At 38.3% G+C, this 25,283-nt stretch overlaps 1 protein-coding gene across 2 annotated transcripts in view; it reads right to left on the bottom strand.

Moving 5' to 3' along the window:
- Hpse2 (heparanase 2 (inactive)) overlaps positions 1-25,283 on the bottom strand; it is an 814,466-nt gene that overhangs the window by 163,954 nt on the left and 625,229 nt on the right. For both annotated transcript variants that reach the window (XM_004669882.2, XM_045142106.1), the window contains exons 8-9: positions 14,968-15,074; positions 9,456-9,570 (exon numbers count right to left, since the gene is read on the bottom strand). In XM_004669882.2, coding sequence (XP_004669939.1) covers positions 9,456-9,570; positions 14,968-15,074 — 222 coding nt within the window. The remainder of the gene's footprint in view (positions 1-9,455; positions 9,571-14,967; positions 15,075-25,283) is intronic.

Genomic DNA, 25,283 nt, shown 5'->3' with positions numbered 1-25,283 from the left:
GTCTCTATCTCACTGGTTTTTGTTTTTGGCTAGATATCAGAATCACCTGTGGAATTAAAAAATATCAACACCTGAGTCTTCTGTGGCCCCAATGGGTCAGAATCTCTGGGTCTGGGGTCTGGAAAGAGTTACTTCTCAAAGGATCCTAAGGTAACTGCAGCATACAGACAGACTTGCAATCCACTGTGTTTATGCAGAAGAGTAATTTGATATTGAGATGAGGGAAATGGATGCAGAGTAGATAGTTGGTAGACTGTCCAGAGTCAAATTTAGAGTAGTGAATATAGTGTGATCTATTCACTTCTTTCCACACTTAAAAACAAATCAGAGATGAAACAAACAGATGTTGTTAGTAATTTTAAGTTACTGACAAGGTACCTAATTACTAACATATTTTTGAAAATTTGTAAATTGTGGAGTACATTTAAATAGGAATTTAAAAACAGAACTTATATTTACTTGCTCTCTTTCTATTTCTTTAATTACCTTTCTTTCCTAGAATCTAGGGCCATTCTATTTCTAAAAAGACTTTTTATTTAAACAAATAGCAATGAAAACATAACAGAATGAGAAAAATCAAATTATCTTTCATACTCATAGTCACAAATCAGAGGCTTCTTTGTTGGTTACTAAAGATCATAACCAGAACCACTATGCCTTTCATGCCTCCAGATACAATATCTAAAATAAAATAACCTTAAATCTGTCTTATTATGGCACTCACAGAAAGGCCTTTTAACCCACCAAAAGTCTCCTTTCTCTCTCTCTCTCTCTCTCTCTCTCTCTCTCTCTCTCTATATATATATATATATATATAGATAGATAGATAGATAGATAGATAGATAGATAGATATATAGATATAGATATAGATATAGATATAGATATAGATATAGATATAGATATAGATATAGATATAGATATAGATATAGATATATCTTTTGTTTCCTGCCTCCCTTGTTTCCTGATTGATTAGTTTTAGATAAGTTTTAGTGGTCTGGATGAGCTGACCAAGTTGGGTGAGGTTCAGTCTTCTCCATCCAGAGTTCCTCCTCATCTGCAGGTTGCTCAATGATGGAATGCCATCCTCCTCAACTCAGGTACACTAACATTGAGATTGCTTCTTTTCCCTGATTTACTTAGGTTACTACACAATTTGCTATAGCTTTGATCTATCAGTATTGCAATCCTGGAACAATACAAATGGCTGATGGCAGAGTGAGCTTTTCAATTGTTGCTTCTTAGTGATTCACATAATATGCTGTCATTAGCACTTTGATGTGACAAATCATGCTTTCTAGGCCTCAGTGGTCCATTTATAAATACGGGTTGAAGGTGTAGAAGCTAGTATTGCAGGTGAAGGTGTAGAAGCTAGTACTGCAGCCTGGTCATCCCTTTAACTGCTTTCATTGGGAAAGGCTAGCGCCATCTTCTCTGGAGGGAGATAAAATGCAATTTTTAGTTTGCCTTTAACCATTTGCAGTTAATGCCTCTCAAGTGCAGGAACCACAGCTTTCATTTTTTATTCTAATTTTCTAGCAATTTAAATTTTACAAAAGAATGTACTTTTCATATTTTAGTCATTATTATTTGAATTGATTTCCATATATCTATATAAATGCTCAAATACATATTCTTTCTATAATCAAGCTCAAGTTATTTCTAATAATTGTGACTTATATAATTTTGCCTTCAAAAAATAACTATAAATAAGAATAATTAACATTTTTGTGTACTTATGACAGGATAAAAGATACATATGCATTAGCTCATTAACCCTTTCCAATACCCCTCTAAAGTAAAAGTAGATGCTATTCTTATCTCCAGCTTGTGAGAGAGGAAAATAACATTCATTGAGGTTCATTAGTAATTCCAAGGACATGTAGGTCATAAAAGGTAGAACTGGGTTTAAAATGTGGATCATTCTGATCTCAAAGTCAGTGCTTCCAAGCAATGCTTTCAAATGTTTGCCAAGCCCAGCACAGAGGAAATGAAGACTCATGTAATGAGAATATTATGGTACTACATTCTGACAATAGGTCCACTCTTGCTACTTTCCAAAGGGGTGAGCTGTTAAAACCACTAGGTGTGTTGCTGACATACTGTACACACTTCTCAGGCTGGTGAATAGGTAAAAGATAAAGAGCTGGTAGTAACATCACCAGAGAAGTTTGTATGTAAAGGCATTGGGGTACAAGTCTGCTTGTCTGGTCACTTAGTGCAGAACATATTTTCTGGTCTGAGCAGCCAGGGCTGAGAGGCACAGAAGAGAAAAGAAGCAAGTCCTGTTTACTGGGCATGTAGCCCGGAGCTACAGTCAGTGATGGAACCAACCCGATTCTCAGTGATTGATCCTGCAGCCAACACTGCCCTTCTCTCAGCAGCTGCTAGCTCCACAAAGGACGGCTGCACATGGAGAAGTCTTTGTCATGGCCCCTAATGACAGGATTGGGTTTCACATCACAGCTACTGCTAAACAGGTACACTCCACTTCTTTCATCTTCCTGATGGCTCCCACGGGAAAGACAAGAAAGAACAAAAAGGGTACACCAAGAGACACGTCACAGAATAGTTTGGCTGGGTTTTGTACCTCCCTGCCATACCACCTCCAGGTTTGTTGTTTTGGAATCCTCACACACCCTGTGTGGCCACAGAACAGCAATGGGAAAAGCTTTGCTAAATAATTATTCATAATTCATTTACCACTACCCACTGAAAAATAAATGATCCTTATCTTTTCATGTTTTATTGCCTGTGCTTAGAAGATCCTCCCCAGATCTAAATTTACCTTTCCATGGCTAACTTGCCACTTTTTCTGGTTCCCACTCAGGCACTGTCTTACCTAGAAAGCCATCATGGATGTCCCATGTTGCTCTCCACCAGTCTTGATTCTGTGCCCCTCTTCCATCCTTTTAAAGTGCTTCTGTAATAGTGCCTGCTAACTGATTTGTCTCCTCAACTGTGCCATGAATTCCTTGAGAACAGACAGAACCTATGGTGTTCAACATAGCATCCAGCTCAGGGATGAGTGTCATTAGTGCTTGTTAATGAATTAAACATGAATGATAAGTAAGATATGTACTCATTTGGTTATTTAAAGTGCACAACTCTCGATATACTGTTTTTCTTTCTTTTTCTTTTTTTCTTTTAGTTTTTTGAGGTAGGGTTTCACTCTAGCTCAGACTGACCTGGAATTCACTATGTAGTCTCAGAGTGGCCTTGAACTCATGGCAATCCTCCTACCTCTGCCTCCCAAATGCTGAGATTAAAGGCATGAGCCACCACACCTGGCCAGTTTTTCTTTTAAAATAATATTTTTTTCAAGTCATAAAAGCATTATTGTTGATTAAATCAATTTTATATACAAAAAGTCCACAATGAAGAAAATAATTGCCTATATTTCCCTTGCCCCAAAGAAAGCCACATTTAGCATTTAAATATAGTTCCTCTCCAATAATTTTCTATATTTACATATAAGTAAAATCAGAATATTACTTTTACAAATGGTTTTCTCAAGGATACTGACAAAGACTTTTGGGGGCATATAGGGGAAACAATTTTATTCCAACTTAATAAATAGGAAATGAGAATTCAAAGACACACATGTAGCTAATGGCAGAGTTAGGACCTGTAAATCTTGTCATAATTCTGGACTTTTGCTGCTTCCTACAATGCTTTCTAATTAGGCAGTGTATGTCTCACATCAACACAGCATCAAGGGGATATGGGTATATACTCCTGAAGAAAAGGATAACTTTATTGTGATTCTGTGTCCTCACCATGATTATACAGAACACAAGAAGTACTGTCACTAAGCTTTTGAAGGGGATCAATGATAGGACTTGTCCTAGGACCTTGTTATAGGCTGAGTGACATAGGCTGGGAACAGGAGAGATGGCTTAGTGGTTAAGCACTTGCCTGTGAAGCCTAAGGATCCCTGTTTGAGGCTTGATTCCCCAGGACCCACATAAGTAAGATGCACAAGGTGGCACATGCATCTGGAGTTCATTTGTAGGGGCTGGAGGTCCTGATGTCCCTATTCTCTCTCTCTCTCTCTTTCTCACTCTTAAATAAATAAAAATAAACATTTTCTTTTAAAAAGGCTGAATGTCATTTGTGATGGTTTGACTCCAAACATGTTGCAATGGGAACTTAAACCATAGGTTTAATTTCACTATAGATTACTAAGTAGTGCTCCAATCTATGATTTGTGATTATATTCCATAACAATGTATAAAGACAGCACATTGGATGTGCATTGGGCTAAATTGAATGTTTATTATTACTGTACAAGGATAGTAAGCAAAAAAGGAATGCTGACAGCAAATACATATATATGTACAACTATATCCAATGTAAATGTCAGACAATATGATGTCATTATTTATCTTGCTATAAAAAGGACTAAATTGTTATCAAACACACATGCCAGATTATTTGCTCTGCAGATGGAGGGATCAGAATGTCTTATTTATCAGCATAATCCTAGAATGCATAACACGGAGACAGATATTTGATGGGTAAATGTTTGTTTTTCATGAATTATATTTGTATGACAAGTCCTTTAGCTAGCATGGTGTGGGAGCTAAGAAGATGTTGACTAGTAATTCACCATTCCTTTCCCTGAAAGCTCGGTAAATCAAGCTCTTAAAAAAAGCAACAAGCTAAATTCCAAAACCTTCTCTGAGAAGTACCCATGGTTGGTGGGGTCTGGACTATGTCCACCAAATGTGCAGATCTCTTCTGCACAAGCATTGCCTACTCCCAAGGGAGCTCTTGACTGACTTGCTGTGGAGACTCACACATCTCCTCATTCCCAATGGCAAGGGGGGTCAGGGAAAAAGGGTGGGAGTTGAGTGATGAAGTACGGCTGAACTAAAATATCATCCCAGGAGAAGGGAAGTTTCACAACAGGAGAGCTGGCACTTTTTTGGAGAAGAAAACCATGAAGAACAGGAGATGAAATTGAAAACTATTGAAAAATGTTTTCTGAGTAGGACAGGATGAGGGAAAAGGAACTAACTCTTCTCTCTGTCTCTGTTCCCTCTCTCTCTGTCTTTGTCTGTTTGTCTCTGTCTACTTTAGGACTTATCTTTAAGACAGAAGTTTTCAGTCCAAGGGAAATGGAGTGGAGGATGCGGAGAAGTTCTACTGGCCCCCTTCCACACACTCCCGGTCCCCTTCGTCATCAACGTCCCCCAACAGAGTGAAGTGTACATGTTTTTGTTTCTTTTCTTTTTAATTTTTTGTTTATTTTTATTTTTATTTATTTATTTGAGACTGACAGAGAGAGAAAGAGGCAGACAGAAAGAGAGAGAGAATGGGCACGCCAGGGCCTCCAGCCACCGCAAACAAACTCCAGACGCGTGTGCTGCCTTGCGCAACTGGCTTACGTGGGTCCTGGGGAATTGAGCCTCAAACCGGGATCCTTAGGCTTCACAGGCAAGTGTTTAACTGCTAAGCCATCTCTCCAGCCCCAGAGTGACATGTTTTTATGCATGGTGAACCTACATCATTGACATGGAAAGTCCATAGCTTGCAATATATTCACCTGTGGTATTGTCCCTCCTATAGTTTTAGGTGAATGTATAGCATTCACTGTATTTAGTGTCATCCAGAGTAGTTTCATGAACGTAAACATTTTCTATGCTCTATCCTCCCTTCCCCTATCTCCTGACTGATGATTTTTTTCTTCTTTTTTTTAAAGGGCTATCTCATTATTTCTGTTACCTTATATTGATACTCTTGGAATGGCCCTGCCAGAGCTCAGCTGGAATGCCAGTAAACTGACTGCTCAGGGACAGGAATAATTTTGGCTATGGTTTGAAAAGACTTAATGCTCAGAGGCTCCAAAACCAAAAGCACTAACAAAAACAAAAACAAGATGGTACTTGCTAATAAGATCCTTTTCTGAAATGTAGTGAGCTATATTTAATGAACAGGAGTACTGGCTTTTCCTGGAGAAAATCAAAACACATTTCACCAGTCCCCTAAGCTATTAACAAACTCTCCTGAAGTTTTATCCACAAATGTAATACCCACAAGTTTCTATTGGCAGTTTATTTATTAATTGCAAAACTCTCTGATGTGGTAGCCAATGTAATTCCCAGGGCTATCTCTCTTTCCCATGGTAGGGGCCTCCTGGAAATGTCAAGGAGATTGGTGCCTTAATCTGGCCCTATAAATTCTTCTTCAGGGAAGACTTAGGGAACACTCTTCTAGCTGCCAAATTTTCTACTTATGAGGTGCAAAATTTATTAGCACAAGGGAAGATAGAAGAGAAAGCCTGCTATCTTTTTAAGTGTTTTTTACATAAGTATTCTTTTATTTATTTATTTTAAACTTATTTATATATTTACTTGAGAGAGTGAGAAAGAAAGAGGAGAGACAGAGGGAGAGAAGGGAAGAATGGGCACATCAGGGCCTCCAGCCACTGCAAATGAATTCTAGACACATGTATCACTTTGTGCATCTGGCTTACATGGGTCTTGGGGAATCAAACTGAGGGAAATGCCTTGACTACTAAGCCATCTCTCCAGCTCTTTTCTAAAATTATTATTATTTAAGGACTCTATTTTGGCTTGGAGTTTCCAGAAATTCAGCTGCTCAATTCACTTGAGCCTTTGTATGAAATCAGTGGCATTTGTTTTAGCTTCTTAAAGATTTCAGTGAGCTCTACTGCCACAATGTATCAACTGAGGTCTTTTGTGCCAGTGTTTTCTTAAAGACTTTTTTTCTTTTAAAAAAGAAAGTGTGTGTGAGAGAGAGAGAGAGAGAGAGAGAGAGAGAGAGAGAGAGAGAGGAATAGAAAGAGGCAGATAGCAAGAATGGGCACGCCAGGGCTTCCAGCCACTGCAAACAAACTCCAGACACATGTGCCCCCCTTGTGCATCTGGCTAATGTGGGACCTGGGGAACCGAGCCTCGAACCAGGGTCCTTAGGCTTCACAGGCAAGTGCTTAACCACTAAGCCATCTGTCCAGCTCTTGTGCCAGTGTTTTAAAGGAACCCATTACCAGTGACTCTCACCTGGGGAGGAGAAAGCCATGAGGACTGTGTCTTTAATTTGAATGTAGCCATGCAAGGAAGGGTACACAGAGGACTGATAAGGTCTCTAGGCTGTACAGCTCTAGAAATGAGGCCTCTAGTCCTCAAAAGACTGCCATCTTCTGGCTATATTTTTCACTCCAATTTCCCAACAGGCCTAGTTATCTCCATACTAAATTCTAAAGTGGATTTTGCCTCAGGCCACTACAAAACTGTCTAAACCAACACTGCAAGACACTAGAATAAACAATGTGACACTGTGAAAAGAAAGTAGAATTTAGAACTGAAAAACCCTAGGAGTTCTGGCCTTGGATATTTACTTAGTAACTTTCTACAACTTTAGGTCTTCTTCAGTAAAGTGGGTTAAAGTTATATTTATTTCACCAGGCTTTCTTCAGAGCAGTTCTGACAACTACAATTATCTTGTATGTTTATTGCTGTTTCTCAGCACATTGCATAGGGACCTTTTCTTTGGGGATTCAGGATAATGGGCCATTGTCAGGCAGAGCAATAAGAACACGGGATACAATCAAGAAGAATAAATGAAACTTGAATGAAGAAGGAAGAAGAAATGAGAGATGAAGAGAGGGAGGAATAAGAAAAGAGTCTGGCGGCATTGCTTATGCACCATATAAAAAGATCACCATATAAAGATCAGCTGTACAGAGAAGCTTCTTTTGCAGATGGCAGTGACTACTGGGTATACTCAAAACTCATCAAAATGCTGAAAAGAAGTTAAATACTCAGCATTAAATGAGACACTTCTATGCCACTCACTAAGGCTCAGGAACATTGCAGAAGAGGTGGCAGAAGGAACATAAGAACCAAAGAATGGAAAGGAGTGCTTTAGAAAGTGCTAGATTCCTGATGGCCTTTGTATATATGACCTCAACATGTAATCACTGATGATAAAGGAAACAGAAAAAAGAAGAATGATGTCAAAATAAAAGAGATTAGTTAGAGGGAAGAAAGGCTTTCAATGGAAGGAACATGAAGGTAGAACAATGGAGTGATGAGAATGGAGAGTGAACAAAATACATTATGTAAATATATGAAAATTGTCCTTAAAAAGTGGTCTGTAACTTGTTAAGCTTTATCTGCATTATTAAAAGTGGTAACTAAGGTGGGTGTTGTGGCACACCCTTTTAATCCCAGCACTAGGTAGATCACTGTGAGTTTGAGGCTAGCCTGGGACTACAGAATGAGTTCAGCCTGGGCTAAAGTGAGACCCTACCTCAAAAAAGTGGCAACTAATAGTTGATGCATTGATTATGCTATAGTGATTGTTATGAAGTGTAAGTTATATCATATTTCTTCCTTATAAAAGTTCTCCAATGGCTGTTCATACTACTCACAATAAACACCAATTTGTGCTTTTGACATGACTCCTCCCTTCTTCACTTCCATCCATTCTGTGCTTGAAGGCCTCCTGGCTTCAAGGCAGAGAGAGTGGGTTAGAAATGGGCAAAGGAGAGAAAATGGTAGGTGAATACACTGTTACAGTTTGGGTTTATTTCCATGTACTCTAAGGCAGTAGTAATTCTGTAGGAAGAACTGCAGGCCATTAACAGGATCAGGATCTAGGGTTGACTCTCCATTTCTCCTTACCTGTCCCATCTGAGTACTCCTGTTAAATGAGACAGAACTAGATCACCTCAAAGGGTAATTCCATCTCTGAAACCCTCCCCACAAGTTGATAACAAGAGTCTGACCCTCTATCAGGACCATATCTGTATATAATAATAACCTACAGGAGAATTCTGAAAAACATTGACTTTTCTGGATTAATTAAGATTAGGTTCCTAGGTAAACCAATAACTCTATTTTTGATACTTTGCCTTTCTCTTCACTTTTCTAGAGAATTTGGTGCTCAGGGCAAATCTCATTGTCATACAGGGGTCAATAGCTAACTCCAAGTACATTTTAGCCATTCCCTAAGAGTTGGGCTCTACTGTATCTAATCTCAGTTAACACTACCCCATCTGCTTTCAACATGCTGCATTTGACATTAACTAATGTCTCCTATTAGCATTAAAAGAAAACAATCTGGAAAAATTCACTCTCAAGCAGAGTTCAAACAGGCCACAAATAGATGCAGAATCTCAGTTGCACAAGGTTTGCTAAATAATAGTCATATATATGTGTGTGTGTATATATATATATTTAACAAATGTCTGAACATATCTATGCAGACCAGTATAGATATGTATATATGTGTATTTGTATGTATGTGTGTATGTTGAAGCCAAAAGCCTGTGAAATGTTTCAAGGAAATAAAGACAAGAATGCTTCTGTTGTCAGATTTATAAAATTAATTGGCAATAGCAAAATTCTCCTAGTGTGAAAAAAGGCATGATCAAAAGAACCAAATGATATATAAAAAGAGTTGGGAATCTTTATCCCACACTTACTGGTAATGGGTTAAAATTCTGGTCCACCAGATGATTGTATCCATGGTCAAAAAATGAGTGTCGTATCACTACATCAATGCCCTGATTGGCTAGCATTCCTAAAGTGTTCAGCCATCTAAAAGCAGAGAAACAAAAGGTACATCAGTATATTTCTTAAATGACATATGACAAGAGTTATTTTTGTAGATAGTAATCTACAAAATACCAAAATACAAATAAGCACTAACCCTCCACCACTAGACCTGCATCCGTGTCTGTATCTGTCAGAGTTCAAAGATCATCAAATCCAATATATTTTATCAGGACAGATACTGAAGTCTGGAAGAGTAAAGACAATTGGGTTGTTTATAATGTTATTGTTGGTTATTATCTTTTATTTCTAGAGTGCTAACAAATATTTTATCCACTTAGAAGCCTCATGCTGCCCTCTCTGGCCACATAGAGGATGACACACTATACATTCAATTCCCAAACTCCTTTGCTTATACTTGGTATTTGCACAGGTACCTTCCATAGGACTCTATCCTACATATAACCTTGGGCCATGAAATGTAATAATAATTTCCTTTAGCACTACAATGAACTATTCATGGATGTAAGTATACTAACATCACACATGTGTTGCAATGAAAGACCTGCCTCGGTCACACAATTATATCTCATTATGAAAAACACTCACTTTTCAGGGTATGTCAGTCATTTAAAAAGAAATCCTGCCTTTTTGCTTCTTCCAACATGCACTGCTAGCTCTACCTTTGTAATTTATGCATTAATTAATTCAACAATTTAAGCATTTATTTTTTCTCTCATTCTGTATATACACTTCTGAAGCTATCATCTCAACTCTCACCTTGATCCTCATCCAATATAGGCTCTAAGCCTTACAAAACTACTCTTGAGTAGCCCATATATCCATATACCATGCTTTCTTGTACCTGCCTGAGTGCTATAGTGATTGTTATGAAGTGTAAGTCATATCATATTTCTTCCCTATAAAAGTTCTCCAAGTTATGCTTAAAATTTCCTACCTTTCCTCCTGAAACTCACATCTTTTCATTTGGCAGATTTCTACCCATCTGTTCATTTTCAAATTAGGTTTCTTCTAAATTCAGATGCTCTAACCTACAGCAGTGCATTCTTCTGTCTTTCCCGTAACACTTGCTCATGCCCTTTGCTAGCTTGAGGCCAGCAGTCGCTACTCTCTCCAGCTTTCCCCATTGGTTGTGAGGTCATTTAGCACAAAGAATTCAAAGCCATACCCTAAACACCAAGTGCAGTTCCTGGTATATTATAGGTGCTCAGCACTCTTTGTCGTGAAATTTATCTGGATAAAATTAGACTTTTAGGAACTTTGAGAATCACCATTCAGCACATGGGAAAAATTATGCATAGTTATGATTTCCCAAATCTAAAACCATATGGTTCTTGAAACCCGTGACTTGTACAAGAATTATGTTTTTTTCTTACTGGAATAAACAGCATTGCTAATTCTCATATTATAAATAAATATTGTTCACATTTTCATTCTTTTTCACATTTATAATTTTATTTCATTCTCATAAAAATGTATGCATTCACTGACAATTAAAGTTAATAAAACAAAACAAAAGCAAAGCTAAATACAAAAACAAAAGTTGCAAAGCAAAAGGAAAATCTGAGTATCATATAGTAGAAATTTTGTTGTGCTTGTTTTTGATCAGATTGGGGTATTGTGACCCACAGAACTGAAATTACTTTTGGAACATCATATGGCTAGGTGATTTGCCTTTATTATTTTATTAATCTGACAACCCTGTGAAATCAGGATACCAGGTTTTGTTTTCCTTTAATATAAGTGCATAGTAATAAATGAATTGCCAAAGGATGTCCTATGATGGAACTATTACATGAATTCTGAAAAGGGTTCCCTAAATCAGTGTTCTTATATTTAAAAAGCACAAACAAGTATTTTCATTGTTATGTATATGTGTGTATGTATGCACATGTGTGCATGCATGTTTAGAGACTAGAGGACAATTTTGGGTATCATTCCTCAAGTGTTGTCCATGTTTTTTGAGTCAGGGTTTCTTATTGGCCTGCAACTTGCCAAGTAGGCAAGACTGGGTGACCAGTAGGCCCCAGGGATCCATCTTCTGCCTCTCCAGACGAGGATTAAAAATGAACACCACTATACACAGTGTTTTTAAAATACAAGTTCTGGGAGTCAAACTCAGGTCCCAATTGAGCTATCTCCACAGCCTCATAAGTATTTAAATAAATAAAGATTTTTACCTTGTTTCCCTATTCTTGTTTAATGAAGACAGAAAAAAATGATGAGTAAATGCACAATCACATATCTGTGAAGTTCTCCAATTAGCATCATCTGTATAGCAACACAGGGCTATATTTCTTTAAAAAATATTTGTTTGTTTGTTTGTTTATTTATTTATTTATTTATATAGAAGGGGTATGCCAGGGCCTCTTGCTGCTGCTGTAAACAAACTCTAGACATACTGTGTATCTGATTTTATGTACATAGTGGAAAATTGAACACTTGCCTAACATGCTTTACATGTAAGTGTTTTTAACCATTGGGCAATCTCCCTAGCACCTATGACTGTATCTTGATTTTTTTATATGTCTAAAGAGCCTATATAAATAACACTAATCAACTATATTGCATATTACTCTGAGCATTGAAGATAAATATGTAATGTCTGTGTGCCCATATAAGTCTTGGGATAAAGTACTGGGCATGTAAATATGGGTGCATATAAATTTATAGGATCACTATCAAATTCTTATTCTTGGCTTCTACTTAAGCTGGCATAGTAATTTATACAGAATATATACCCACCAAATACATTTTAATTAACAAACCTGATTTTTGCTAGCATATGGACAATTTTGTAGAAATTCCAAAAAGAGAGGGAAAAAATATATATCCTACTTCCCAAACCCCACATCACTGTAACCCATTCAGAATTTGTAGCATTCAAATTTTACTATGGCCAGTACCACTGCTAACTAATGGCTTTCAGTCTCGTGTTTCTAAGAGTAGAATGGTTACTACTGAAGTTATCTTCACCTTCCTTCTTTGATATCAATCAGCATGTCCTACTACCTGCTATTCTCAGGTAGAGAACGTCCACAAAATAAATAGTGTATCCCACCAAGTATGCTACCTCCATAACTATCTTCAATTCCATCAATGTTTATTAAATATCTATTATGTTCCAGATGCTGCTATGTGCTAGAGACACAGAAGCAAGCCAAGGTGTATTTGCACTGTGCAGAAAAATCTCAAAGCACTACCCATGAGTCTTAGGTTCTGATTTATGCATGCATTTGCATGTGCCCCAGACATGTTATGTGAAAGACTGAAAAGTCCCTGAGAAAATGCCAGCTTACACTTGGTTGTTAGCTCCATAGAGCTTACTAGAATGCTTCCCCTTTTTTGGGGGGAAGCAATTCAAGCCCCTTTAAGAACTCAGAACATTGCTATGTGTTGCCAGTGCAGTTGAGATGGAGTAGATGACAAGGTGATAAGAGCTAAGACCAGGAGCAGAACAAACCATATTTATCTGATCTCTGTCAACCAAGTGTTGAGAATCTGAACTACAGCCCAACTATAAACAACTATGTTTATCTACAAAATAAATGAGAGATCTTTGGCTGTTTGGCTGATGTTCATGCAAAGGCAGGTCTATATATCAGCTGCCTCCAGAAAGGTCTGTAGTATTTTTCATTTCACATCATTCCCTAAAAGGAAGCATGCTCATTAAAATACTCAGCACAACTGGGTTGCTTGTTGGACCTCAAAGAAGTTGTTCGGTGATAGCTAAGCAAAAGCCATTCCTGGGCTGATTCCAAGGGCCCCTTTGTAGTACTGGCTGCCAACCTGGCTCCTCACTCTTGTGACAAGGCTCATAGTTGGAGCATATTTTTGAGAGAAGACTCTCAGCAACATTACATTAAATGCTGTTTCACTCCATTTCATTCATTTGAACCATGTTTATTGGAATCTTCTGTGCTACTCAATGTTAATGCTGAAGATTCAAACATGGAAGACCCAAAGTACACCATGACAACAGAGACTCATTATCTTCATATGCACTTGACAATCTTCATTCTGAAAAGGCAATCAATCTACTTAGCTCATGTTATTTGTCCTTCACAAATTTATTAAAGAAGCTGTCTCAATGGAGAAGAATTGCATCTGTATAGTTAGGAGCAGCTGTTAGCAAAACACAAAAACTGAGGGCAAAGCTGCACTTCTTAGGAGGACATTGCTAAGCCATAAAGGCAGGGCTGAAGGACTACAGCAGAAAAAGTAATTTAGTTAGTCCATGGCTATTAGAAATTTGTCCTGATACATGACATTGGGAGGGCAGGCAGAGGCCCTAAATTCTGGCTTGAGTCATTCTCCAGACAACTATAGTACAGCTCTCAAATTTATAATATTACATAAAACTACTAAGGTCAAAGTTTTAAAACATTTGTCAGAGTGTATCTCCTTTAAAATCTTCAGTGGCTTGGTGTAAGCACAGATTAAGGCCTCATTTCCTCTACCTTGGTTTCACGACCTTCCATGATTTGGTAGTAAACCTTCTCCCTAGTCTCAGTCCTCATCCTATCCCTGCAGATAATAAGTTATTAGTCATAGTAATCATTGCCTGCTGCTATGTGTTTGCCTTCATTTCTTTGGTCTTAAACATTCCCCATCATTACCACCACTCTCCACTCAAATGCTTTTTTTGCTAGGAAACCCTTTGCATATCTATTACTAACCATGTAAGGCAGAGAGAAGTGGTCTATTGTAGTAGTCAAAAGGCTCTATGGAGGGAGCAGACTGCCTGGGTTCAAGACCAATCCTTGCCACTAAAGAAATGAGTGACCTTGATAACTTACTTCAACTTCAACTTCCAGTTTCATTATGTGTAATGTGAGGATAATAGCATTTATCTCACTGGCTTATTAAAAGAGCAGTGGGACTAATTTCATTGGTTATAAATTATTAAATATATGTAAAGCATTTCAGACAGTCCTTGGCATATGGTAAGTCCCATAGATACTTAAAGGAATTATTATTATTATAGCATTTGTTTCCGGTAACTTTAAAATGCAGTTACCTCTTATACTAGTTCCTTCAATCATGCTTCTGGAGGGCAAAACCATGCCTTATTCTTACTTAACTCCCAGAACTATAATAAAAATTAAAAGAGAAAATGAATGTTGTTCTGTGGCTGGGGCTTACACCCTTACTAAATTGTTTTTTGGCTGTTGTTATATTACCATTACTATTACTCCTCCTCCCTTTCTACATCTGCTCTAATCCCTGTGTCTGACATATTAATATCTGGAGAAGGAACTAGTCACTATTTGTTAAATGGTTAAATATATTCACAGGTGAACAGATGGTGAACTGTCAACAAGAAATGAACCCTGCAGTGGACAGAATCATCAGTGATCATGTTGCAGTTTCACTGGCCTTTCCCAACAGTCCCTGGGAGCGACACTGCTGGTTACTTACAAGAATCCTGCAGCATAGGAATCTGATAGATTGTCTGTCCCTCCAGCTGAAGTGGTCACCACACCTTCCAGCCAAATCTTCTTTCCTGGAGTATGTGTATTGACCACCTGTTCACACCATAAAAGTAGAAAGAGATAGGTGAGATTTGAAAAGCTGTTCCCAAATCAGAAGCAACACTATTACAAAAGAGAGTATCTGTAATAACCTGTTCTATATGGTTGTGATTTGTCCTTTGTTTCATGAAGATGCATCTAGTAGCATGAGTTAGTTTTCTCTATGTGTGTGTACATACATATATGCATTCACATGCACAAGCATTAATGTTTATACATATCCACTCAAAGAAATTATTGCTGTTTTTTTCTAAGCAAATACAAGCAACAATGAGATACAAGTATATATTACAGGGTGTAATGTATTTTAGGGTTGTAGCGCTCTTCAGTGGAGAACAGAAATCACATTATATTTCAATATTAACAGGTATTGAGAAGCAATAGTTTTCAGTACTGTTATGCCATTTCTATGATAAAATACACTGTCCATGCATCTAAAGTCATAAGTCATGACAGGGGAGAAGGAGAAAGAAATGTTTTGTATTGTATAATGAGCATGCAATGTATATTGCAACCACATTTTGAAATAACTGCAGTTAGTATATAAAGAAAAAAAATCACTTATCCACAGGTCGTATCTTACACAGGAGCAATTATAAGCTGCATACCTTCCTTCCAAGAAGAGTCAAAGTCTGTTTGTGAAATGTGTCCTTCTATAGCTTTAAAATAACACAGTCTGATCCACAAATTGGAGAATAACTAAATTATCTGTGTTTGGGTACAGATACTCTGGAGAGCAACCTGACAGTTCCTAGTTATAAAGTTGTCATGGATAATACTAGTAGTCCCTGAGAGTATAGCCTGAGTAAAAGGTTGGTCTATAGGTAGTCATTTGGAGAGTAATAACAAGTGGCAGAATAAAGAACTAGAGGACTGAAGCTGGGAAGATGGGAGACACAATAGAAAGATGCGTTTTCAAACTAGCAACCAATCTAGCAACTTGTCCTAACCTCCCAGAAGACATAGGAATATACTGTCCTTCATGGGGATATAATAGGAAGTATTTATCCTAAAGGTCAAGAGTGGCCTTGTGACTGTTGCTTCTTCCTTTCATTTTATGTATGGGCCTGAGAGCTGAACAGGTTCCCTGATAGATGTCTCTGAGGAAGATATGATGATGTCACTATTTGTGGCAGGTTTCTAAATTTAGAAGAACAAATAAAATGTGTTTGATGCATGGTATAAAATACTATGTAGTGGATGGAGCAAGAAATTCAATGTGTAATCAACAATGTGACTATGCTTTAGTGATGTTTAAAAAGAGAAAGCAACCAAATGAGATATGGCACAATATTGCTTATGTCACCTTGTGTGCCTGGCTTATGTAGGATCTGAAGAGTCAAACATGGGTCCTTAGGTTTCACAGGCAAATGCCTTAACAGCTAAACCATCTCTCCAACTCCTTATTTCTATTTTTATTTCTACCTAGATATAGCTCCCCACAATCTCCCATTTAGGAATAATTTGCACTATTCTAAACTAGTTTAAAAGTCTGTTGGAAAATTTATCTGTTTTTTTTTTAGAAACAAAGCTATAAATAATGGAAGAAAGCCTGAGAATTAATGGTGGAGGTCAAACTGGCATGTTGCTAAGGGTTACATAAAAATTCACCCTTGGGAGCTAGAGGTTTAGCTCAGTCGTTGGGCAATGCTTAGCAAGCACATTGTCACAGATTCAATTTCCATCACTGTAAATAAAACAACACTTTCCCAACCAAAGAAAAGTCATTTGATTATACCACAAGCCAGTCCTCTTAGCCTTTGCAATGCTGTTCATAATGTTCAATCTCAAGGTGCTATAAATTAGAAAGAAAAGAAAGTAACCCCCACCCTCCACACACATGACCTTAAACAATAAAAAGAAGAATCCTAGGCCAGGCATGGTAGCTCTCACCTGTAATGTAAGTACTCGGGAGGCTGAGGCAATAGGATCACTATGAGTTCAAGGCTACTCTGCAACTGCACATGAAGACTCTACCTCAGAAACCCAACAATAATAATAAAACAGAATCCTATAGTGAGGATAAAGATCACATCTATGAACATCTATGATTTTCCTTAAATGCAATATATCTATTCACACAAGAAACTTTTGTTTTGGTTTATTTTTTATTTTTATATTTTGGTTTTCTGAAGTAGGTTCTCATGCTCCCTCAGGATGACCTGGAATCCATTATCCACTATGTAGTCTCAGGGTGGCCTTGAACTCTTGGCGATCCTCCTACCTCTGCCTCCTGAGTGCTGGGATTAAAGGTGTGCTTTTTAAAATAACTAACTTTAGCAGAAGATTTTGTGTCCTTCCTTCCTTCCTTCCTTCCTTCCTTCCTTCCTTCCTTCCTTCCTTCCTTCCTTCCTTCCTTCCTTCCTTCCTTCCTCTCTTTCTTTCTTTCTTTACTCTTTTTAACCTTTGGATTCCAGGATATTCAGTTTTATCCCTAGCAACAGTTATTGTAGCAAATAATTTGGAGAAAAAGAGTTTGGCTAAACAAAGCAAAATGGTAAATACTAAAAGACAAGTAAACCCTGAAAGCATTATGCTAAGTGAAAGACTGAAGACATAAAAGGCCATACATTATGCAATTCTATGGATAAGAAATATCCAAAATATTTCCAGGCAACTATATAGAGTTGAAAAGTAGATTACTGTTTCCATAGATTGAAAAGAGAGGAAGAGGTTTGTGGCAGGGGACTATGGAGAGTGACTACTAATGAGTCTGAGTTTTGGGGGGGTAATGTTGAATGATTTAAAATTTTATGAATATACTATAAACCATTGTGGTGGTTCGATTTAGCTGTCTCCAGAATCTATGTGTTCTGAATGCTAGGTCCCCAGCTGATGGCAGTTTGGGAATTGGGTGCCCCTGGAGGCAGTGTATTGTTGGGGGTGGGCTTATGGGTATTATAGCCAGCTTCCCCTTGCCAGTGTTTGACACACTCTCCTGCTACTGTTGTCTACCTAATGTTGGCCAGGAGGTGATGTCTACTTTCTGCTCATGCCATTGTTTTCTCCTGTCATTATGGAGCTTCCCTTCAAGTCTGTAAGCCAAAATAAACCCTTTCCTCCCACAAGCCACTTTTAGTTGGGTGTTTTATGCCAGCAATATTAAACTGATTGCAACAGTTAAATTGGTACCTAGAAATGGGGCTTTACTGCAAGAGATTTGACTGTGGCTTTGGTCATTTGGAACTGATTTGAGGGAGGATTGTGGAAGGATTTGAAACTTTGGTCTAAGAGATGCCTTGAAGTGCTATAAGTACAGCTTTATGTACTGTTCTGGTCAGAACTAAAAGACGTGAATGCAGGGAGAACTATGGACTGTGAAGTTTGGATTATGAGGGTGAGAAAGAGCTTTGCCTGGATTGGGCTAGAAACAATTTGTGTGAGAGGCTTACTGCATTCTGCCTGCCTGTGTCCTGGGAACTTGTGCAGGGTTGCATTGCATAGAAATGGACGGGTATGAGCAGAGGGATATGGCACAGAAAAAAAATAAAATAAAATCTTTGAATCAATACTGCTGCCTGTTTAGCTGCAACTGTTTGAGAGATTACACCATTGAAATTGGGCCACCTAATCTGTACTGAGACAATGGGAAGAATGCAAACTCTTTTGAAGGGGCCTGACTGCTAAAGGAGTGTCTATTCTTCAAAGTTTGCTTTATTCCCCCTTGTAGTAACAACTTTGTAGACCACCTGGTATTAGGGAGTATAACAAATGCAAGAAAGAGAGGGTCATTGAGTTTTCAACATGATTTTGCATTTTGGAAATGGTCATGGGCAGTATGAAGCAAGCTTTTTGGTTTACCTACATGGAGGCTTGATGGAGCCCTGAGTATGAACTGTGGGTTGCAGTAAGAGACACCATGGAGATGCCGGGACAATGGGATAGCTTCCAAGCACAGCTGCTAGCTCCAGTGAAGTTTTCTGGGACTGTGAATATCCTAGCTAGAGGGGCATAATTGGAACTCCAGAGTCTCATCACTGATTAAAATTATCAGACTTGGAGAATTGTCACTGACTAGAGTTGTAAGATTTAGAGCTACAAAGTTTCATGTTTGCCCTGTTTGTTTTAAAAACTGCAGTTGTATTATTAAATATTTCTTTGTTACGCTCAATGCCATCTCTTGCAATGTGAATTATGTTTATTTTGGGGGGATATGGCTCAGTCAAAAGATGTTTGAATATCATTGGGATTGATTAAAAGCTATGGGGGTTCATAAAGTTGGACTTAATGCAGTTCATTTCACATCATTGATGGTTAGTAGTTTAGGGTGGACAGGGGTGGAATGTGGTGGTTTAATTCAGGTGTCCTTGTAAACTTGTGTGTTCTGAAAGCTAGGTCCCCAGCTGGTGGCAATTCAGTCTTTTTGGAGACTTGGTCATATATTTTGGAGGGTAGGTTTATGAGTGTTATAGCCAGCTTCCCCTTGCCAGTACATGGCACATTCTCCTGTTGCTATTGTCCTCCTGATTTTGGTCAGGAGGTGATATCTATACTCTGCTCATGCTATTGTTTTCCCCTGCCATCATAGGGCTTTCCCTTGAGTCTTAAGCTAAAATAAACTCTTTTCCCTACAAGCTGCTATTGGTTGGGTGTTTTCTGCCAGCAATGCACCAACTCCTCCCCCAATATTGCTATGGTAAGGTAGCAGTAGCATTAGGGGCATTAGATCTGGAGACAATGGGCTGCATTTGAATACTGGTTTTATTGACTTCTCTGTTCTAATGTAAAATATGACATCTGCCTTGAAGTATTTTATGATATTTAAACTATTTAATATTTATAAAGCACCTAAACTAAATTCTGTTGTATACTAAGTAGCCAAATGTTTTCTAGCTCTCACTCATTGTCCAAGGCACTTAAGGTTGTATTTGGAAGAATTTAACATCAGGTTGGTTAGATATTCCTCAGACATATTATTTGAACTAAAATATAATAGCCCAAGTTTATGCTAAGCATAAAGGAAAGGGAAGTTTAGAAGTTAAAATACACACCAATAATATACATAAACATAATTAACATTTAAGGTAACATATTTAGCTACTGTAAACAGAAACAATTTGTCTATAAAGCTACATGAAAAAAATATAGCAAGGTAAAAATAACACACAAGGGCTGGAGAGATGGCTTAGAGGCTAAGCGCTTGCCTGTGAAGCCTAAGGACCCCAGTTCAAGGCTCGATTCCCCAGGACCCACGTTAGCCAGATGTACAAGGGGGCGCATGTGTCTGGAGTTCGTTTGCAGTGGCTGGAGGCCCTGGCACACCCATTCTCTCTCTCTCTCTGTGTGTCTGTCTCTCTCAAATAAGTATATATATAAAAAATAACACACAATCAATTATGTGAAGTATCTTTTGGGGAAAATACTCCTAAAAATCATTAGTGTTGAAGGTTCTAGGAGTAGTCAGTAAGTTAGCAAATGTTTGTCTCAACATACTCTGTTTGGGACATAGACAGCGATATAATAGGCTGAGTGTCTTTCGTGAGCAGAGAAGACCAGCATGGTGATGCTGATGATGTGTGGAAGAGGTATTGATGCTGAGGGTTGGTGTTGGTTGGCCAGAGAATGAAATCAGCTTGGTCAGAAGAGGAGAGAGAAAACAACTGCCAGTATGAAGCAGATGAAACCAGCTGCAAAATTCCCTCAGAAACTCTAAGAAACTGAGTGCTGTACTTCAGTACTGTGGTTTTCTGAGTAAATATGATTCTAACTGTGCTGGAAGAGAGAAAATTGGAGGACTTTGGGAAATAAAAGGGTTCCCGGTGAGAAATGATGTGTCAATGAAGGTTATTTTAAGGTATATATTGAAGAGGGGGAAGCTCAAGGGCTGATATTACTTGAGCATAGAGGGAAGCTAGGTGGTTAGCTCTCTTTCTGTTTTCCCAGATAGACTTCAGTCCTTGGGCCCATTTGTCCAAGGGAGCACTGAGACAGCCAAAGAACCATTCATTATAAGGCCAGTGGCTGCTAAGGATCCTCAAGCCTTCCAGAGGCAGAGTGGCATCAAGGGGAAAACCCTCTAATTTTAGGGTCAGGGACTGAAAGGGCATTTTATATGAATGCATTGAGTGGGGGAAGGGAAGAATAAAGGTGTGTGTGTGTGTGTGTGTGTGTGTGCATTTGAGAGAGAGAGAGAACACAGGGAAATAATTCTTGGTTTTTAAGAAACATTTTCCCTAATACTTTGAATCTTAAAAATATAAAAGAAAAATTACCATTTATATTAAGAATAACCAGTTTTCAAATCTGGGCTTCCTTTTCCTATGTTTTCTTTAGTCCTTTCTCTAAAGCTGTGATCTAAGTCCTTTAAAAGACCCCTGAGAGGCTGCCTTCAGCTGCTGGCTGTGCAAGAGATGATATGGTAGCATTGTCACAGCAGACATGTTGTTTATGGTTATCCAAAGCAACACCTTCTTTAATGAGAAAGGAAGCCATAAAACAGGAATAGTGGACAGGCCAGCTGGGCTAATCAGCCCTGGCAGGAGGCCCACCCTCCAAAAGAAGCTGGAGCCCATTAATTCCAGCATCTCATCTCATCTACTTGGAAATCAACCCTTCCCAGGACATGAGAAGATTGGTGATTCTTTAAGTAACCAGAACAGCCTCCTACATAGTTTTATAAATAACAAGATAGTTTTAGAAAACTTCTTAAACCTCACCTGCACACAAATTTTTCTTTGCCTTTCAGCAGCCTTGATTCCTTACTGTATTTAATCAAACTGAGAGCTCGGCATTGTTTCTGTGATTCTTTCCATCCTTCTTGTCTAGCTTTTGATTTTATGCTTACTGTCAATGTTAGAACAGAAGGGGTCTCATATTAGATCTCTCCTTTCCACTCTCACTGCTGTTTGTTGAGTTTTTAGAACTTCCTATTTCTTCCTTGGTCTTCTTATCTTTAATCTCTTCCTCCTCCAGCCCATCTTCTACACTGGCCCCATTTGTTAACTTTGGAAGTCCTTTCCTCTTTAAAATTTCCCAGTGGTTTCTAATGTCAGCAGGACTCAATCATTTCTTCTCACTAAGCGGTCTGTTTGATCAGCTGGCAAAGTAACAAGTAACTGAAAGCAGTGGTCAGTGTGACCCACAGGTTGAGATGCTAACTGCTTTACTTAGTATCCCAGGATCTTTCAGAACTGCCCCTTAGCTACCTTTTCTCTCATCCTTCCTTGAGATTCATATTATGCAGAATGGACTCTCACTTCGGAACAATGCTGTTTTTAGTATGTTATTGGTTATTTCCTTTCCTCTCCTCCTCTTACCATGCCATATGATAGTCCCTCCACACACACACCAAGGCTATTTTTCAAGTTTTACTACCTTGTGAAATATTTCTCAACACTTCATAAAATTATTTTTTCCTTTAGGTACCAAAGTTCTTTGAATCTAGATATGATCTTGATGTTATCACATGTAATTGTATTTTTCTAGCTTTCTTTTTATCATGCTCAATAGATTTCTCTGTTTTTTGGCATGTGTATGTGTGTGTTGGTGCATGTGTGTGAGGTTGCTCATATGCATGTGTGTGCATGTGTATAAAGGCCAGAGGGTGATGTTGGGTGTCCTCAGTTGCTCTCCGCCTCATTCTCTGAGACAAGGTCTTTCAATGAATTTAGAGCTCACAAAATGGGGTAGACTAGCTAGCCAGTATTGAGATTACAGGTAGGCTACCACGTCCAGCATATGCATTTTACTTGGGCACTGGGGATCCTCAGGCAGGTTCTCTTGCTTACATGGTAAGCACTTTATCCACTGAGCCATCAGTTCCCCTGTATAGTTCTTGATAATTACTTTGTTTAGTAAGCATTTGTTCAATAAACTAGAGAATATCTTACTAATGAAAATACTATGTTTCAAATACAATAACTAACAACCTCAAGTTAACAATGGTAAACACCAAGTGCTTTCAGGTCCATTTCAGTGCTCTGTTTCTTTCTAAATGTATTTTGCTGCTTAAAGAGAACTATAAGCTTCTGACTGACTAACCTGCCTCTACATTTAACATGCCTTACTTAGATTAGATGAGCTGAGCTATTCTGAGATGAATCATTCCCATATTTTATCATATTCCCCTTCATTTATTTCTTATGTGTATGTTCTTTCTGTCAGTTTCATTAATTTTTATGTATAATTTCTTTTTATTATATTCTGTTACAGAGTGCCATATTTGTCCATTTTTTGGTATTAGAACAATTTTCAATTTGTGGCTTCTGTTTCTGTGACATTTTAGGTTTTAAAATTGTATTCTATCCTTGTTATCTCACACCATAGAAAAGCAATTGAATATAATTACAACAAAACAAAATAAGAACATACACAAGCAAAATAAAGTCACTAGGGGTACAAAGACATTATGCAAGAACACAGGCAGAAAGTTTCAAAATCCCAAAGCAATGACTACATTCAATGATAAACCTAGTGGAGGGAGAGCAAAAAGTAGCTATTGATACTTAAATGATTATTTTACCCTTTCCCCATCCTTTCCTCTAATCAATTCGTCAGGCCTACTGGACACTTTACTCACAAGCCAGTCTACACCACCTTCAGTGGTGATTAATTTTACTCTTGTTTGGGACAAGCCCTCAAACCAGCTTGTTTCCATAAGGTTTCCAAGGAAGCAAGCTGGTTTCCATAAGGAAATACTGGATCAGCCAAATTGCCCCTTCCTTCTTTTTAAAAAAATTTTTTTTGGTTTATTTTTGTTTATTTATTTGAAAGTGACAGACAGAGGCAGAGGCAGAGGCAGAGGCAGAGGCAGAGGCAGAGGCAGAGGCAGAGGCAGAGGCAGAGGCAGAGGCAGAGGGAGGGAGGGAGGGAGGGAGAGAGAGAGAGAGAGAGAGAGAGAGAGAGAGAGAGAGAGGGAGAGAATGGGCATGCCAGGGCTTCCAGCCACTGCAGACGAATTCCAGATGCGTGCCCCCCCTTGTGCATCTGGCTAACATGGGTCCTGGGGAATCAAGCCTCAAACTGGGGTCCTTAGGCTTCATAGGCAAGTGCTTAACTGCTAAGCCATCTCTCCAGCCCTGTCCCTTCCTTCTGATAAAGCTTTTTTTTTTTTTTTTTTTTTTAATCCTAAACAGCTATGGTTCCCATTGCTACCCCTCTGCCTCCAAGAGTCGTGTACTCCTTCATACTCTTATTCCCTTGCATATTTCAACTCCATACATTGATCAAGAGCCTATGTACATAATGAATGGAGTGGATAAAAGTTACATTTTAGCCAGGCATGGTGGCACTCAGGAGGCAGAGGTAGGAGGATCGCTGTGAGCTCCAAAGCCAGCCTAAAACTGTATCATGAATTCTAGGTTAGCCTGGGCTAAAGTAAGACCCTACCTCAAAAAAAAGTCACATCTTGAAAAATGTTGTCTAACATCAAAGATAGATTTTCAACTTTCATCCAGCCCTTACTTCTTGAGCAGCTATCCCTAATTATCAACTAGTTATGGAGTCAAAATGATATTACACCAGGAACATTTGGTAATCTTTGAAAGCATTCCTAATCCTGAGTGTTTAGGAATATAAATATTACATGGTTAGAAAAGTAAATGGTTAGTAAGTATTGAGACACAGAATAGTATAATAGATGAGTGTGGGTTCTGGAGTTAAGTGGGCCTTGGTTTGAATTCTAATTTTACTATGTATCAATCTCTGTGATTTTAGGCAGGCTATTGATTTATTCCTTTAGATTAATAATATATGATATGAGTATAAGTGGCATTTATAACCCAAAATATAGTCACTATATTTTTGTAAATTAATGACGCATCTCTCACAATTTAATGCTTTTGAAATCAGAGTATTTTTCATAAATATTATCTATTGAAATTTGCATACAGTTTACCCTTTGTTCTCCCAGCTGTTAAACTGACGTTGCATTCTATAAATACTTGTGTCTAAGATTGTGTTTAATAGTCAAGGATATTAAGGTTTATGGAATGGTCATGATAATAATTGGAACTTTGGGCTGGGATGATGGCTCAGTGGGTAAAGTTGCTTGCCTCACAAGCATGAGGATCTGAGTTTGGATCCCCAGCACAGACATAAACAGTGGACATAATGGAGAGTCAAGACAGGAGGAAACCTTAAGCTTTGCTGGCTAGCTCATCTAGCTGAATTGGTGAGCTCTAGGTTAGTGCAAGACCCTGTTTCAAAATAGGTGGAGGAGAGAAACTCAAGAAGATACCTGACATCAATCTATAGCCTTCACAT

The sequence above is a fragment of the Jaculus jaculus genome, chromosome 1 (genome assembly GCF_020740685.1).
Source record: "Jaculus jaculus isolate mJacJac1 chromosome 1, mJacJac1.mat.Y.cur, whole genome shotgun sequence".
NCBI lineage: Eukaryota > Metazoa > Chordata > Mammalia > Rodentia > Dipodidae > Jaculus > Jaculus jaculus.
The sequence above is the reverse complement of the archived record's forward strand: the minus strand, read 5'-3'. Positions and strand labels throughout refer to the sequence as shown.